Source organism: Lissotriton helveticus, chromosome 2_2 (genome assembly GCF_964261635.1).
Source record: "Lissotriton helveticus chromosome 2_2, aLisHel1.1, whole genome shotgun sequence".
Classification (NCBI taxonomy): domain Eukaryota; kingdom Metazoa; phylum Chordata; class Amphibia; order Caudata; family Salamandridae; genus Lissotriton; species Lissotriton helveticus.
Window position 1 is genome coordinate 516,579,812 of NC_136060.1, and position 17,973 is coordinate 516,597,784.

The following is a 17,973-nucleotide window of genomic DNA, read 5'->3' on the forward strand; positions in this document are numbered from 1 at the left end:
GATTAAAGAGCAAACGACAGTTCTATTTCTGAAACTATTCTATTTGGATTGCGCTGTCCTTCTTTATCGTACTGTGTGTAAAGAGGAACGGGCGTTAATCCTCCAGTACTGTTCCATTGCAGGTATAACTCGGATAAAGTGATTTCTGTCAGCCCCGTGCGCCTCCCCCAGCCCTCGCGGTGCCCGCCCCCTCCTCACGCCGCCCACCCGCTCCACTCTAAGATGGCGGCGCCGCTGCGGGTCCTCGCCCCCTCCACTCTAAGATGGCGGCGCCCCTGCTTGTCCGTCTTCAGTGTCTCCGGCGCCGCTGTCAGTGCAGCATGGCGTCGGTGCCGCGGGCGGCGCTCCGGTGCCGGCTGCTGCTGCGGGGCTTCGGCGGCGGGGGGAGAGCCGCGGTGTGCTCGGGTGAGAGCGGAGGGGGCGGGGACAGCCGCGGGGGAGGGGGCGGGGCCCGGTCCGGGCTCTGGGCCTCGGTCCTGGGGGGCGCCGCGGGGGCGGGGCTGGGGCTCCTGCTCCTGGGGGGAGACCTGAGGCCGGGCGGGGGCCTCCCGCGGCTCCCGCTCCCCGAGCTCAGCGCGGCCAAGCCCATCCCCGCCGAGGGCCCCTCCCCCGGGGCCCCCGCCGCCCCCCCTGGGCCCCGCCACAAGTACAACTTCATCGCCGACGTGGTGGAGAGGACGGCGCCGGCGGTGGTCTACATCGAGATCCTGGGCAGGTATGGAGGCCCCCCCTGCCCCCCTCCCCCCCTCCCGTCCCCCCATCCCTCCTGCCCCCATCCCTCCTGCCCCAGCCATCCCCATCCCTCCGGCCCCCCCTTGCATCCCTCCTGCCCCCTCCCCCAAGGCCCCCCACTCACCCCCCATCCCCTCCTGCCACCCACCCATGGTTTTGAAATATTTCCTATATTCTGTGAATTCACGCCCTGAAGAAGCCCTTGTGAAGGGTGAAACACATTCGCTGTTTTCCACATGTATTCAAAGGACCTTTGAAAAATAAAGACTTGTAACAAAAACTCACAACGTCTGAAGAATGAACTTTGCTTTGTGTGCAGTGTAATTTGTTGATTGTGTGTTACCTCTAAGCCTTTTCTCTTGAATCTATACCACTGCACTTTACGCCTATCACACTACTTTACAACACTCTACTTTGCTCTATGCCCCTCTACACCCCTCCACTGGGCAACACTCTACTCCACTCTACACCACCCTACTGTACTCGACTGTACGCCACCCAGCTCTACGCCACTCTTCTGTACTCCATTCTATGACCCTCCACTCAAAGATCCTCTGTACCACTCCATTCTACTCCACTCTACAACACGCCACTTTACTCCACTGTATCCCACGCTGCCTTTCCGCATGTACCACTCCGGTCCATGACACAACGCTCCATGCAGCTTTACTCTACTGTTATTCACTCTATCACCCTCTACTCCACTCTATCACCCTCTAGGCCACTCCACTCTATGCCGCTACTCCACTGTAGGCCACTCCACGCTTCAGCCCTCTATTCCACGATTCAACACTCCATACCACTCAACTCTACAGTTATCCACTCTTCACCACTCCCCTCTATCACCCTCCACGCCACCCTACTCTATGCCACTCTACGACACTACTCCACTCTAGGCCACTCCACTCTACAACACTCTATTCCATTCCACTCCACACCACTTAGCTTTATTCCACTATACTCCATTCCACTATACTCCACTCTAGGCCACTCCGCTCTATACCATCCTACTGTACTCAACTTTACGCCACGCAGCTTTATGCCACTCTTCTGTACTCCATTCTATCTCACTCCACTCATAGACCCTCTATGCCGCTCCATTCTACTCCACCCTACGACACGCCACTCTACGCCAACCCACTTTACTCAACTGTATTCCACTCTGTACCACTCCGGTCCATGACCCAACACTCCATGCTACTTTACTGTTGTTCAATCTATCACACTCTACTCCGCTCTCACCCTCTAGGCCACTCCAATCTGACCACTCTACGCCACTCCAGTCCACGATTCAACACGCCATGCCACTTAACTCTACTGTTATCCACTCTTCGCCACTCCCCTCTATCACCCTCCACGTCACCCTACTCTATGCCACTCTACGACACTACTCCACTGTAGGCCACTCCACCCTACAACACTCTTCCATTCCACTCCACTAAGCTGTATGCAGCCATACTCCACTCTGACACTACTCCACTCTAGGCCACTCCACTCTACTTCACTCTGTGCCAGTTTACGGCCCTCCACTCTAGAGCACTCTGCACCACTCCACACTACTTCACCCTACACCATGCCACTGCACTTTATGCAACAAAACTCTACCACACTTTACTTCACTCTGACAGTTGATAGTACGACACTCTACACCAGTTCACTTTACACCACCCTACTGCACTCCACTTTATGCCACCCCGCTCTATGCCCCTCTTTCTTCTTAACTCCACTCTGACGCTTTACGCCACTCTACTCCACTCTACAACACGCTACTCCACTGTACGCCATGGTCCTCCACTCTGGGCCACACCACTTTATAACACGCTACTCCACTCTTCGACACTCCACTTTGTGCCACTAACTTTTAGCCAGGCTGCTGTACAACATTGCTAAGCTAGACCTATTGACTTTGCCAGTGCTTGTTAAACTTTTAGTAATAGGGCTCAACAGGTCAATTGATTTATCTTGACAGGCTTTTCAATGCCTTTCTTCAGGTCCCTAGTGAATTTTATCCAGAGTCAACATGTTCAGGTCGACATCTGGGGTCAGCGCTCTTTCCCTTGCAGGGAGGACCTTGGGCGTCCCCCACGGAGTCTGTTTCAGGCTTCCTTTATGAAAAGCTTAGTGAAGGCAGGATTGGACATAGGTGGCCATGGCCAGTGCCGGCATCCCAGGCCACTAATCGGGAAGAAAGCAGAGCAAGTCAGACTGAGCCTTTGAGTCGGTTGACTACAGCCTTCCGCGCTGTGAAGACTCCTGTGTTTACCACCTTTGCTACGTGGTTGCCCGGACCTCTGGAAATCAGACATATTGGAAGCATCCAAGTCTATCCCTGTATCTTTTCTAGCCCAACAAGTTTCTGATTGAGGTTCCGTGGAGCATTATTTATAGTCTGTGATGAAGTCTGATTTAAATTTGTGTCATCGAAATGTCCCCTTTGTTCAGACTTGCGTTTCACATTCTTATGCCTCTGTCCGGAACTCTCCTGAGAGCGTGTCAGGTCAATTTGGGTGTCAGTTCCGTCCTTTAGGGGCACCAATCTCTTTAGTTGCGAAGGCTGAGGATAATGTGTTATGGATAAATTGCGCTACTCTGTTATCATTGACCTTGGTGAGGCCGTCATCCAAACACTTATCCATTGGAAACGGTCTATTAGCTGTAGTGAACATTCGCTTGATGTTGGTAATTTGTTATGTAACGAACAAACCCCCTTTAAGTATATGTGGGGTTCGCTCCGTGGCCGCAGTGATAGGACGGAGGAGTTACCCAAGGCAAGTAATTTAAATTGGGTAGAGGGTAGGGGCAAGCTCCTACGGGGCGCACCTGTGATTACAATAATGGCAGCCCCAACCTTTCTCCCAGGACTGGGGCATCAGGAGGGGGAAGCCCTAAATAAATAAAAGTTTAAAATATCTCAAAAACATTGGAAAACCCCTGGTTTCTCTTTATTGTTGCTGCTACTCTAGGGCTTGGGCATCCGATTCAAGGGAGTATGTTGGGAGGAAAGTTGACTGGTCCTCAAGCGGATGCACAACAGAGCCCATTGGATGGTCATAGAGGTCCGCTGGCGCGTCCGCTCCACTAGGGTGTTTCGCGCGTCGTCTGGTCTGGGTTCCGCCAAACTTAGGGGGACGTTGTAAGATCTGAGACCCTCAACAGGAGCGGGGTGCCTATGGTAGCGTCAGAGATCGCTAACCACTTGAGGTTGGGCCACAACAACGAATGCTGGAAGGCAAACCAGTTAAAAGGCAACAATAGTCCAAATATACATCAGCATTGATAGCTTATTCAATTTAAAGAGGCAGAAAATAAACACAAATGACTGTAACATTTGAGTCTCAGTTATGGCAAATAAAGCAAGGCTCTATTCATCCTTGCGTGGGCAGGTCAGACGGTTCCAGCTTTATCTGATGTTTCAACAGTTGTGTAGGCCTCCTTCACACACTTTCACATCATATGTTAATTACAATTGGGACATATGTGACCTTTGCTCCGAGCACTCTACAGGGAGGTCTAGGGCTGGATGAGCAAGTAGTCTCAAGTCATTTATGTCCCAAGGTTCATCTCCCCTGAACTTATTCCTCAATACTTTCAACTGCAGACACCCTTTGTGTCTGAAACTCCCAAACCTACCGCTTTTATCCGACTTAATTTCTGGATAACTAAAAAATGTACGTTGAATTAGGGAAGCAATTGGGCTAATCATTTCTTCGAAATCCTGGTAATTTGATTTTTGTACTGGTTCTCTGCATCAGTGATTATGAATACATTTTCTTTTAATGTCAGCTGTGCTGCGGAATCATTTTACCATTTATTATATCTTGGTGGTTATGCAGAGCATACTACCTTACCACATAAGTAGTAACACAGCATTTTGAAATAGTTCAATTACCTTTACAAAGGAGTGCTGAATACATGCTTTGAATCTGGCCTGATATCCAATACATTAAATTATTCACAGGTCTTCTGTTGTGCATCTTTAATAGTTTGTGTAAATTGGTTTCTAATTGCTTTCTGATCTAATTCAATGAACATGGGCCAGTTAATTCTTGAATGAAGTTTCACAAAATGGAGATAAGAGGGTACAGAAATGGTATCCTGGATGTTTTAGTATATCCACAAATTCACTATTAAGTAAATGTGTCTGCAAACCCTTGCACACTCCTAGCACTGGTGGACAACTCCAGTACCCCATCTCTAGTGACACCTGCTGCCAAATTACTTAAAATTAGCGGCCAAATTCTAAATCGCAAATGGGTTCTCGCTGTGCGCGGGAAAGGAGGAGCCAGCCATTTTTCTTCTTTTTTTGTAGGACAACTAAAGAGGGGCCTTGATCTATCGTGTGTGAGGGTTCTCTCAGATGTCCTGACTGTGAGGTCATGGGGTGTTGTACTCTACGGCCAAACAGAGAATTGTGGAAACAAAATCTGGAACGTATGGACGAAACCTAATGTGGGCCCTGCTCACAGTACTCTGCCAACCTAAGGTCATTAAACCCTTTGAAACATAATGAAATCATTCCTAATTTTGAGTATAGAGTCTTGTGCAGTGATAGGTCTGTGAGACTGCACTCCATACATTTTAAGTATGTTTACTTAATACTTAATATGTAATTCAGACATGCACAACGTCTAGCTTAAAGTATACGTTAATCCTCTGTATCTCAATGAACCTCGTATGTTTATTAAAGATATCTTAGCCGTCGGCTAATGGCCCCTCTGATGATATAAGTTCATCCTTTGTACCCCAATAAACCTTGTTGCCTGTGTATTAAATGCCCTAGCAGATGGCTAATGGTGCCTCTGATAATGTTTTTCCTCTGTATCCCAGTGAACCTCATTGCATGTGTATTAAAGATATCTTAGTCGACGGCTAATGGTGCCTCTGATGATATACCTTAATCCGCTATTTCTCAATGAACCTCGTTGCACTTATATTAAAGATGTCCTAGCCAACGGCTAATGGTGCCTCTGATAATATACGTTAATCCTTTGTATCTCAATGAACCTCGTTGCATGTGTATTAAAGATGTCTGAGCCAGCGGCTAATGGTGCCTCTAATAGCTGTGTGGATGGCGTTTGGCATCCCAGGGAGCAGGGAAAGTAATGATGGAGGTGAGAGTTGATGTGTGGCCTTTAACTCATTCAGTAGTCTCTGTTTTGTGGCAGGCACCCCTTTTCTGGTCGTGAAGTACCCCTCTCCAATGGGTCTGGATTTGTGGTCTCCAAGGACGGACTCATTGTGACCAACGCACATGTGGTGGCCAACAAAAGAAGAGTGCGCGTGAAGCTGGCCAACGGGGAAATGTACGATGCTGTTGTACGCGATGTGGACCAGGTGGCAGACATAGCTACCATTAAAATCAATGCCAAGGTAAACAAGAGTTGGCGTTATTGACTCTGCATTCACTCACCAAAGTTTATATGTAAGAACATTATTGGCGCTTAACTGACACCTTTGTCCCCCTCACCACCCCACAAAAAGGGACAACCCTTTCCATGCAGAGTTTTGTTGGAATGAGTTTAGTTTTATATACATGGAATTTATGAGATTGATGTGTGAAGAAAACCAGTTCAAAACCTGGGTTTCTTTTTTCTATTATTGTTTATTGCATTTTACAAAGTTTAGTCGGAAATATCACAGCAGGTGTTCCATTTAAGCTAACGTGCAAAAAGTAGAATGCAGTCACATACAAGGAAAAAGTAACAAAAATGAACCCTGACCGGTCGAGACAATCCCCTCTTCGTATTCAGGTGTGCTCCTACATCACCTGTTCGTATGTTGCTTATACCATCTATATTAATTACAGTGCGTATTATAGTGATCTGTGGGTGAACAGTTCTCAAATTAAACCAGTCGAACCCTCAGATCTTAAGGGATTCACAGCCTTAATAGATACCGTTGGCAGCATTATACGTGCATCAAGGGCGCAGCAGTGATGCGATTTTCGTTAGTTGTCCACCTCAGGTGCTACCTCCCGCCGGCTCCCCTGTTTCTTTTCCAATCAGATATTGCTGGCCAGCAACAATCCTATTGCTACCAGCTTCCTGCAACTAAAACTGATGTTGTGTACTTTTGTAGTGTATTCAGGGTATTACTGTTATGTGCAAATGCTTCACACACTACCTCTGAGATAAGCCTGACTGCTCGTGGCAGGGGGGGGGGTGAGCAGGGGGTATTTTATCCTGACTAGAAGGAAGGGTCCCTATTTGGACAAGGGTGCGAACCATCGCCAACTAGAAACCCCCATTTCTAACAGTCATCTACTCCCATTTTTTGACAAATGTCCACTCTGAGACTGAGGTCTGCTTATACCAGATAGGTGAGCTACGGCACGAGGCAGAATTGAACAAACTAGCATTACTTGACTTAGCCTCTTGGTTGTTGATACAATAAGGAATGTCTTTGCTAAATATAACAGGACATAGACGTTTTTGTATTTTCGGTAGATCAAATATGATGATTGCATGAACCCATGTTCTTTTTGTATAAATGTATGGTTTAGAATAATTTCTTTGCAAGTAATAGTTATGTATTAACAGATGGTTTTTATTATGTTAACCTTATGTTAATCATGCTGTTTTTTATTGTGCTGTGTTGAATATAACCTTGTGTTACACAAATAGTGTCAAATAGCTAAGGAGTGGAGGACAAACATTTTTGACTAAAGTAGTAATGCATTAACTAATGATTTTAATCAAAAAATAGGGTTGTTATAATATGTATTTTTCTGTTACATTGCAGAAAATTGTGTGGCTCCTGAAGAAGGCGTTGTCTTGCACGCCGAAACGCGCGTCGAAATAAATTTGCCACCCCTGGTTTTATTATTAATTGTTGTTCTATTTTGATATTGATGCCTTATTACTGTTTTTAATAATTTACTGTGTTTATTGTGATTTATGAATTGTTCACTGTGTCTATTGTGATTTATGAACTGTTTTTTTAAACAACTCTGTGTACAATATATGGTTTTTTTGATAAATAAATAGTACATGTATGTATATGCATTTATTTAGTCGTCCGTCCCTCTTTGCATTAGTTTCCTTGTTTATGATTGCCTAGGAATTTTTCACACACCTGTTTATTTCCCTGTCCTAGGAATCATTATTTCTATTCAGGGGGCCCTTGTTTTTCACATACACTCTGAGACTGAGGTCTGCTTATACCAGATAGGTGAGCTACGGCACGAGGCAGAATTGAACAAACTAGCATTACTTGACTTAGCCTCTTTAACAGCCCTATGCAGACGAGGAAAATCGGGTATTCCTGATGACCCACTCGAAGCCTGAAATAGTTTTTAAACTTCATAAATTGATTCTACCGTCCTTTCTGGAGGTTGCCAGTCTTTCCTTGTCCTCGGCTACAGCATCTCGGACATGGAAGCATCAGAAAGCATCCCTCGACGCGGCCAAACCTGAAAATTACTGTTCCATCCCCTTGTTTCCTTTCTTAGCTAAAGTAGTGGAAAAGCACATAAACAGTCTTTTGACTAAGTTTTTAGAGGCTAAAACAAAAATGGAATGGTGCCCCCAAAGAAAGAAAATCAACAAATCCTCAAATCTGTTTTTAGAAACGTTCTTCCCTTATTTAATTCCACTTTTAAAATATAGAGTCCAGCAAGCAAAGCATCCAGCCCAACGCATTTCGTTCAGAATTAATTGAACTTCGACAGGGTTTATTTATCTTATTCTGCATTTGTTTTCTTACTCCATGAACAAGTGTCCGTAATTTCCATGTGCAGTTGGCCGTGTATGGCTTTCCATCATTCAATCAATTGCATTATCTTTGGCCAAATCTGCAGGGTCTTAAAATCGATTCCAGTAGACGAGGGGTTACTGAAATCCCCCATTCGATACCTCTCTCCAGACTCTTAAAACAAGAGTTCCTCTGCTTTTACCCGCGACTTAACCGGCTTCAATAAGTCACCAATTACGATATATGTATTGGATGTCTTTTTTGTTAAAATGTTTTTCATGTAAAATGTGGTTGTGATATATGTTGTACTGCACATTTATGTCTGATTTAAGTATGTTTGTTAAATCGTTTTGAGAACAAGGATGTATTGATAGGACACAACTGTTATATCTAAGGTTTTTACCTTACATCTTCCCTGTTTCTCTGCCTCTGCTGTTCAGCCAGTGTGAGTGGAATGTTAGTGTGAATGTGATGTCATTGGAATGTTTGGTGTGCTGTGAGTGGACTGTCAGTTGGATCCTGGGCTGAGCAGCAGAGAGGATGCTCCAGGTGGGGCTTTGATTACTTATATACTGGAAAACCCATCCTCGTCGCCAAATTTATGTTGCATCCTGGTAAGGAATTCCAGAAGACTTGGATAGGTTACAGATGATAAGTTTATTCTTCTTAGATGGTTAGATAGGTTTTCCAGTATATAAGTAATCAAAGCCCCACCAGGAGCATCCTCTCTGCTGCTCAGCCCAGGATCCAACTGACAGTCCACTCACAGCAGACCAAACACTCCAATGACATCACATTCACACTAACATTCCACTCACACTGGCTGAACAGCAGAGGCAGAGAAACAGGGAAGATGTAAGGTAAAAACCTTAGATATAACAACAACATACGTCTTTTTTCAGATTGAAAGAAATAACTAAGAATAAAATATAGTGATAATAAAAGGTGAAAATAAATACACCGGTTCAAACTGAAATCAATGGGTTTGGCTATTTAGAAAAGGCATTCAGCTTTCAAAAAATGCGAGGCACAGGCATATTTCTCTTTAACAAGTTATAATACGGCCCTGCTTGTGCCTTGCCCCCTTGGGCCTAACTCCTCTTTTTCCTGATTTACTAAAGCCAGCATTGATGCTCTTGTGAACCACGAGCATTTAGTGTGCTGAGAAGCAAGACTTTCCCATGATTCAATCAGGATAGCAACACATAATTCTTTTCTTGTGCACATTTACTTCTGCACTTGCTTGTCCCTGTTTCAGTTGGCACTTAGGATGGTGGTTATGAATTCTTGAGAGATGGACTTTGGGTTTGTTACCTTCCATCAGAGCCTCTGGTTCATCATTTGCTTTACTCTTCCTTTCCTTCCAAAGTCCCCACAACCTTCCCCTGCTTTGGCTCCCCCATAACGTTTTTAATGGGTCACTCTTGTTTCCCTCACAGCGCCCCCTTCCGACGTTGCCGCTGGGCCGCTCATCAGATGTGCGGCAGGGCGAGTTTGTCGTGGCCATGGGTAGCCCCTTTGCGCTGCAGAACACCATTACCTCTGGGATCGTGAGCTCGACGCAGCGCGGGGGCCTGGAGCTGGGGCTGTCTGGATGTGACATCCAGTACATTCAGACGGATGCCGCCATTGATGTGAGTACATACTGGTAATTGAGACTGGGTTTAATTGTAATTTAATTCCCTCCTTGTTTTGGATAAATGTCTTTAAAGACAGAAAGCCTGGTCTACACTGGCAATTGAACGCCTGACCATTCAACCTGCAGCACTGCGAGTGGTTTCTTAGTTTTCAGTAATTGCATTGTATGTACTGTGAAGCCAGTTTTGTTTAACCACATCAGTGCTGCATGAATTTACCCTCTGTGCTGAAATTCATTGAATCCCATGGCTCATGACGAGCTGAGCTCGTCATGAGCACACGAGCAGTGCACTGCATGACGAGCTGAGCTCGTCATGAGCACACGAGCAGTGCACTGCATGACGAGCTGAGCTCGTCATGAGCACACGAGCAGTGCACTGCATGACGAGCTGAGCTCGTCATGAGCACACGAGCAGTGCACTGCATGACGAGCTGAGCTCGTCATGAGCACACGAGCAGTGCACTGCATGACGAGCTGAGCTCGTCATGAGCATGGAAGGGGTTAAAAACCTCTTGACTTAAAGTAATGATGTAATCAACACTATAGTGCAATTTCCTTAGAAGCGAGTGTAGAGCGGTCCTCGTGTCTGAGCTCTTCAAGTGCCCTGTGGATGGTCTACCACTTTCTGAACTCGCATCCACTTGTTATTCGTGCCAGCTGCTACTGCTGCTGTTTCCTTCCTAGAAACCTAGCACTGGTTGGTCTATCAGACCACAAATAAGTCATTTTCTACATTTCTAAAGATAAAAAACATTTGTATTTTAGACATAAGCATTGTTGGCAGCGTGTCGGTTCTAGTCAGGAAGTTCTTTTGAGTGAGCAGTGGCTGATAGTAAGAGCATATAGGGTAGTTCCTTCCGGAATAGATGATTTTAAGTCCACCTTAGATGAGCCCTTCTGGAAGAGACAAACGCCTCTATCTGTGGTTAGAACTTCGGAAGAGTTTGTGGCAGAGGTGAGTTGGAAAGGATCAAAATGTGTCACCTTTGACATGTTTGGCTTGGTCCTAGGTTTTCAAAGAAACTGTTCTTATACGTATGGTTAACTAAGAGTTTGGGGAACGGTAATAACAGTGTCTCTTTCTTTTCAGTTTGGGAATTCGGGTGGACCCCTTGTCAATCTGGTAAGCATCACCACATTTTGGAAGTATATTTGGTATTTTTTTTAAGTAGAGAGAAAAGACCCGAGGGTTTCAGTTGCATTGGAGAAAGGATTTGACAGGATTCATAGTGTTTGGCTCAGTGCTTTCATACATGGAACAGCATGTTTTATTTTAACAGCAGTAATAATAATAACAACAATGCAGACACTTGTAAAGCAAGACAGCTACCTCAAACCGAGGAGTCCCGGCGCTAAAGCGGACAGTAGTGCAACGATGGACAGCTAAAAGTGAAGCCTTCGGGCCTTTAGTCTGCCCTGAAGAGCCAGGTTGTAACCATTTCCCTGAAGAGGGTCTCTGTCTCTATGGTGCGTAAGTTACTAGGCAAGGAGTCCCACAGATTTGCTGCACCGAGCGTAAAAGATATGAACCCCTTTCGAGCCTTCTTGAGACGGGGAATGCACAATACATTTTGTGAATTGGACCTCAAGGATCTAGACTGCTTGTCTCCATGTAGTCTGTGTTTAGGTAGCTGGGACATTTGCCATACATGGCTTGGATGCCAGCATCAAGGCCTCAAATGTAATGCTTTTGGCCACTGGGAGCCAATGAAGCGCTTTTAGATGCGGAGAGACTTGCTCGCGAAAAGGCACTCACCTGATCAGCGTCGCAGCCGCATTTTGCACCATCTGCAGGCACTTAATCAGGTACTGAGGCTGACCCAGGTAAAAGCCGTTAGCATAGTCCAGCCTTGATGTCATTAAGGCATGTACTATTCTTTTCCGGCACTCCTCTGGCAGCAGATGCAGAGATTTCTTCAAATTTTCCAGTTTACAGAAGCAGGTGGCTGTCACCTGACGTATCTGAGCCGAAAATGAGAGGTCAGCCTCCCACTTTACGCCCAGATTCTTTATACAATCTGCCAGGGAGGGTGGAGGACCCATTTCCATAGGTCACCAGAGATCCGGAGCTGGGGGTGGCTCTTTCCCAAAGAACAGCACCTCTGTCTTTCCTGCGTTGAGCTTGAGTTTGTTGTTGTTAATCCACAACTCAATGTCTTTCAGGCACCCCTTGATACTCTCAAAGGAGACCTCGGTCTGCTCTTTAAAAGTGAAGACCAACCGGGTGTCATCCGCGTAGGAGATCGCTTTTACCCCCCAGTTGGCTATCAGGGTGAGCAATGGAGCTAGGTACAGATTAAACCGGAGAGGGATCAGTGCCGACCCCTCGGGGACTCCACACCAGAGCTCTTTTGGCTTAGACCGAAATGGTTGGAGCGCAACCTTCTGTGTGCGATTATCCAGGTAGGATTTCAACCAGGCCAGAACCGTGCCTCCAATGTCCGTTTCCTGCAGTCTCGCAGACAGCAAGGTGTGGTCGACGGTATCAAATGCCGCCGACAGATCCAGGAGCACCAACATCGTGGATGCCCCTGAATCTGCCGCCTGTCTAACTAACTCAGCCACTTCCAGGAGGGCTGTCTGTGTACTAAATCCCGACCTGAGACCAGATTGGGTATCGTGTAAGATGCCCTCCCTCTCGATAAAGCTAGACAATTTTTCCAACATCTTTGCAGGTGCAGGCAGCAAAGAGATGGGCCTATAATTGGTCAGATCCCTAGGATCCCCATTCGTTTTTTTGCCTCAGCAGGAAGAGAGATATCTGGAAAAGTGCCAGACGTCAGGGAAGAGTTCCAGTTTGCGACAGGGAGTGAGGCAACACATTCCAAAGTTTGGGGGGGCAAGGATCGATAGTATGAAAAAGGGGACCCCCTCTCAAATTACTTTTAGCCAGGGAAAAGAGGGGAAGATATCAAATACAATAAATAAAAATTTCCCTTGTGGCTATCCTATTTTAACCATTGACCTCAGTTCATAGTAAGAGTGACATGTCCTGCAACATATGCTGACAACAAGTGTTCTTTATAATTATCAAATTTTATTTTATTTTTTCGTAGAAATTGTATATATATCACAAAAACTTTTTTTTATATATTTTTTCTTCTTTTTTATATATCATCATTTCTTTGTTCTCTAGTTCATTATACCTTTTTCCTTTAAACAATTTGAATACATATAAAAACAGGTATTTCATTATCATAATACATTTGTGTTGTTTTATACAATACCAAAGTTTTTTACAAAATTAAATAAAACACCTTAGATATCCGCACCTAAGTCACATCCACCACTCGCACATTCATACCCTTACATACAAGACATTTAAACAACCAGCTATTCCTTCTGTACTGGAAGGCTGACAGAGAAAACAAACTCTGACTGAGTAACCACAGAATATTATATGGGATCACACGCCAGGTCGACGCGCGTTTCGGTGGGCTTGTACCACCTTCCTCAGGACCTCCACAGAATCCCTTTCTGTCTTTTAGGTGAAAAACAGGATATCTGTAATAACAAACAAAGTTTGTTGCACAACTTGTTGTATATCTCATTAATCAATAACAAAATTTAAAAAAGGACAGTCATACACAACATGACTCTTTTACAGTCTTATAACTTGATTGGAATCCGTGTTCACATCTATCAGTTAACTAGCACCAATACTCTAGGCCAAGTCCATGGTGAAAATTCAAATATCCGTTTTCAGAGAGAAGGGGGATTCTAAAACAACTGCCAGGTCTCTCTACACGGGACATACAACAACCATTACAATGCATCCCTGAACCTACGATGTCATGACCGCTGATGTTTAAGAGAGCTATTATCCCGAGGTCACAAGTAGTTCATTTGTACAGGGATTGGTCTAATTACAAAACTGGTATGTTAGAGATAATACTTACTCCTCAGTTAATGTAAAAAGGAGTCCCGATGTTTGTCACAGAGTACTTAATATTGCGTTAGGCTCCTATAATGGAAACAAATATTCTCTCAGGGACATGAATCCAAGTAAGGTTAATAATACTATGACAACTAAGGAGAAAAGTCTTACCAAATATCGTACTGTAGTCATATAATCAGGGCTATTCTCAAGGTGACTCAAATGTTCCGGTTTCTGAGCAGATATCGTCAACCTACGGCTCTGGGTTTGAGGAAGGAGTTGACCACTTTGAACACCTCCTTAGTAGAGTCTCAGCCTTATAAATGCAATCAGCCAGGTACTCCCTTCCAGCTACCCTAATCAGGCTGTCAAGTTCTTTCAGAGCATTTATATAGATGATCTTGGCGGGCTCACAGTAGCCTGACCTCCACTGTCGTTCCAGTCATTTACAACTGATTTCAGCGGACCTAAGTTCCTCCGTAAACCAGGGGGCAGAGGCCTTGATGATCTGGCAGACTTGGTTGGAGCCGCAGATTCGACAGCTGTCACAATCTACTGATTTAAAGCCTCGGAATCTATGTTCAGGTCGGCTGAAAGTGCAGGTTGGCTGGCCTGTAGGATGGGGTCCAACACCGCCGCTGTCAGGTTTTTCCAGCTTTGTTTAATATAAATTTGGTTACCCCGGCTCTGACCGACTCTACTGATCCTCAAACAAAATGGAATCAAGCAATGGTCCGACCAGACCAGTTTGATAGGGGCCGCCGTGCCCAGAGAGGCCAGGTTGGAAAATACGAGATCCAAGGTATGGCCAGCCTTATGTGTAGGGGATATAACTTGTTGCGAGAGATTAGCCCCCCGCCCCAGGGACAACACAAGTTGAGCTGCCTGCGTGCAGGTAACATCATGAACATGTAAATTAAAATCCCTTAGCGCGGTGAAATTTGCGTACATTAGTGATTTCTGGATAATGTAATTGCATAGCTCATGGATTGTTAGGTACACAATCCGGTGGCCTATAGATAAGAGTGCCAGAGAAGGAGGTTGACAGATCAATTTGCAAACAAAAGTTAAGCCCTTCAATCCCCTCCAGTCTCCAGTCTTGAGTCAGTAGTAATGTGTACTTCATATCTGGCATGGATTCCTTAAGCTATCAAGGTGAGACATGTTTTAATGCCCTTTCAATCCATCTCTTGTTACATGCTGCCTGACCACTAGAGAGAGGCCAAGGATTTGATGAGCATGGAATCTGAACACCGTTGTGGTCCATTGACTCACACTGGCTTCAGACTGCCCCATTGTGACCGCCTCCCACAACCAGAACTCGCCTGGACTCCTAAATGCGACTCGTGTCTCGTGTGCTTTAGAAGCGTTCGAACACGCATCCTTTTAGAGCAGAGTCCTCTTGGCTTTGCCAATACATAATCAGGTCTATTCCAGCTAAAATGTAAAATTTACTAAAGCAAAGAGAGTTCACAAATGTTAGCAAATTCAAAGTCTTTTCCTACATACAGTATAGAATGTATATACAGTAACATATTGCTAAAACCATGGGCAAAGCCGGTAGGTCCCAAAGTTGAGACCTGTTGACTTTGCCAATGCTTGCTGTCCTCTACTTTCCATTGTTTTTTTCCCCCTGAATAAGTGTGTACAAACGCAGTGACATGTTATTTTTGCAACAGCGCGTTAGTTTAGCTCCCTCGTATGTCTGCTAACTCGGAAAGTAAGATCTGTATTTAAGTTTGAAGTTGTATAGCTTGGCCGTTAGCCATTTAGAAGTGGGCCTGTGATCTATAGGGTATTGTGGCTGTTCCTCTCCACCCCTGGTCGGCTCAGCTCTGTCGTGGCTGTTCCTCTCCACCCCTGGTCGGCTCATCTCTGGCCGAATTGTGGCTGTTCCTCTCCACCCCTGGTCGGCTCAGCGATGTCCCAGTAGTGGCTGTTCCTCTCCACCCCTGGTTGGCTCAAGTCTGTCTCAGGAGTCCATGCTCATGCTGTGAAATGTGTTTCTTTGCACAGGACGGGGAAGTGATTGGTGTGAACACAATGAAGGTTACTACTGGGATCTCCTTCGCTATCCCTTCGGACCGACTCCGGGACTTCCTTCAGCGGGAAGAGCAGAGGAAAAGTAAGCTTTTCCCCCTTCTCCCATGCCCAGGTCCCCTCATTTCCCTTCATACCTTATTCTGTTTGTTTGTGATTTTGCACCTGGGGTTTTATTGCAAACTTAGACTTTTCTAGGAGTACATTTAAGTCTATGCATACATTTTATGTGGCCTGTCAGCCAGAGACTGCAAAGGTGCATTTTGATGCTTCCTCCACAGTAACTGGACGATTCTAAACTGCCCCATGTGCGAATGTGCCTCATTCACTCATTTACTCATACATTCAGCATCACCATTAGGGAACTGCCTGGCCACAGTTGGCTGCACAAGTAGTTCTCTTTAGTTCAGAATATGAGCATCCCATCCTCTGATGGGTCAGTTAGCTTGTTGGATGCACCATTTTTACCAGACTTTTTATAGTCGCCTAATGCTATCTGAGATGTCACAGAGCTATATAACTGACATAAACAAAAGAAAATTAAAAAACAGTCACATAAGTTAATTAAGCTTTCCTCTTGAACTAGATTCACTTCCTGTGTGTGAATGCCTCTGTTTTCTGACTCCTACTAATGATATTTCCATAAGAGATGACCAGTCCTAGTCTTAACTAGGCGCCGGCCGCACCCTGGGGGTGCAGGCGTCGGCCGCACCCTTGGGAGTGCAGGCGTCGGCCGCACCCTTGGGAGTGCAGGCGTCGGCCGCACCCTTGGGAGTGCAGGCGTCGGCCGCACCCTTGGGAGTGCAGGCGTCGGCCGCACCCTCGGGAGTGCAGGCGTCGGCCGCACCCTCGGGAGTGCAGGCGTCGGCCGCACTCTCGGGAGTTCAGGCGTCGGCCGCACTCTCGGGAGTGCAGGCGTCGGCCGCACCCTCGGGAGTGCAGGCGTCGGCCGCACTCTCGGGAGTTCAGGCGTCGGCCGCACCCTCGGGAGTTCAGGCGTCGGCCGCACTCTCGGGAGTTCAGGCGTCGGCCGCACTCTCGGGAGTTCAGGCGTCGGCCGCACCCTCGGGAGTTCAGGCGTCGGCCGCACCCTCGGGAGTTCAGGCGTCGGCCGCACCCTCGGGAGTTCAGGCGTCGGCCGCACCCTCGGGAGTTCAGGCGTCGGCCGCACCCTCGGGAGTTCAGGCGTCGGCCGCACCCTCGGGAGTTCAGGCGTCGGCCGCACCCTCGGGAGTGCAGGCGTCGGCCGCACCCTCGGGAGTGCAGGCGTCGGCCGCACCCTCGGGAGTGCAGGCGTCGGCCGCACCCTCGGGAGTGCAGGCGTCGGCCGCACCCTCGGGAGTGCAGGCGTCGGCCGCACCCTCGGGAGTGCAGGCGTCGGCCGCACCCTCGGGAGTGCAGGCGTCGGCCGCACCCTCGGGAGTGCAGGCGTCGGCCGCACCCTCGGGAGTGCAGGCGTCGGCCGCACCCTCGGGAGTGCAGGCGTCGGCCGCACCCTCGGGAGTGCAGGCGTCGGCCGCACCCTCGGGAGTGCAGGCGTCGGCCGCACCCTCGGGAGTGCAGGCGTCGGCCGCACCCTCGGGAGTGCAGGCGTCGGCCGCACCCTCGGGAGTGCAGGCGCGGCCGCACCCTCGGGAGTTCAGGCGTCGGCCGCACCCTCGGGAGTTCAGGCGTCGGCCGCACCCTCAGGAGTGCAGGCGTCGGCCGCACCCTAAGTACTGCCAGCTCGAAAATATGACTTCATTCCTGAGCTTCATTGACCCAAAGTTTCCACCTGTACTTTTGAAAGGTTTCCTTTTTTGTTCCGACTTGCAAGGAAATACCAGAATTGATGGTGAGAACACTGCTGCTTCTGCATAAACACTACAAAGCAAGGGTTGGTTATGGGCACTGTTAGATTTGGGGGTTTCTAGTTGGCACAACTAGGTACTTGTGACAAGTAGAGACCCTCTCCTCTAGTCAGGTCAAGGGGAATACACACTTAAAATAACCT

The 17,973-nt window shown here is 47.1% G+C and overlaps 1 protein-coding gene across 1 annotated transcript in view; it reads left to right on the forward strand.

Moving 5' to 3' along the window:
• Positions 1-503: 503 nt before the first annotated feature.
• Positions 504-17,973, forward strand: part of HTRA2 (HtrA serine peptidase 2) — a 51,658-nt gene continuing 34,188 nt past the window's right edge. Inside the window, exons 1-5 of the mRNA XM_078678823.1 lie at positions 504-715; positions 5,898-6,102; positions 9,864-10,058; positions 11,154-11,186; positions 15,957-16,065. Of these exons, the coding sequence (XP_078534949.1) occupies positions 6,034-6,102; positions 9,864-10,058; positions 11,154-11,186; positions 15,957-16,065 (406 nt within the window). The 5' untranslated portion in view covers positions 504-715; positions 5,898-6,033. The remainder of the gene's footprint in view (positions 716-5,897; positions 6,103-9,863; positions 10,059-11,153; positions 11,187-15,956; positions 16,066-17,973) is intronic.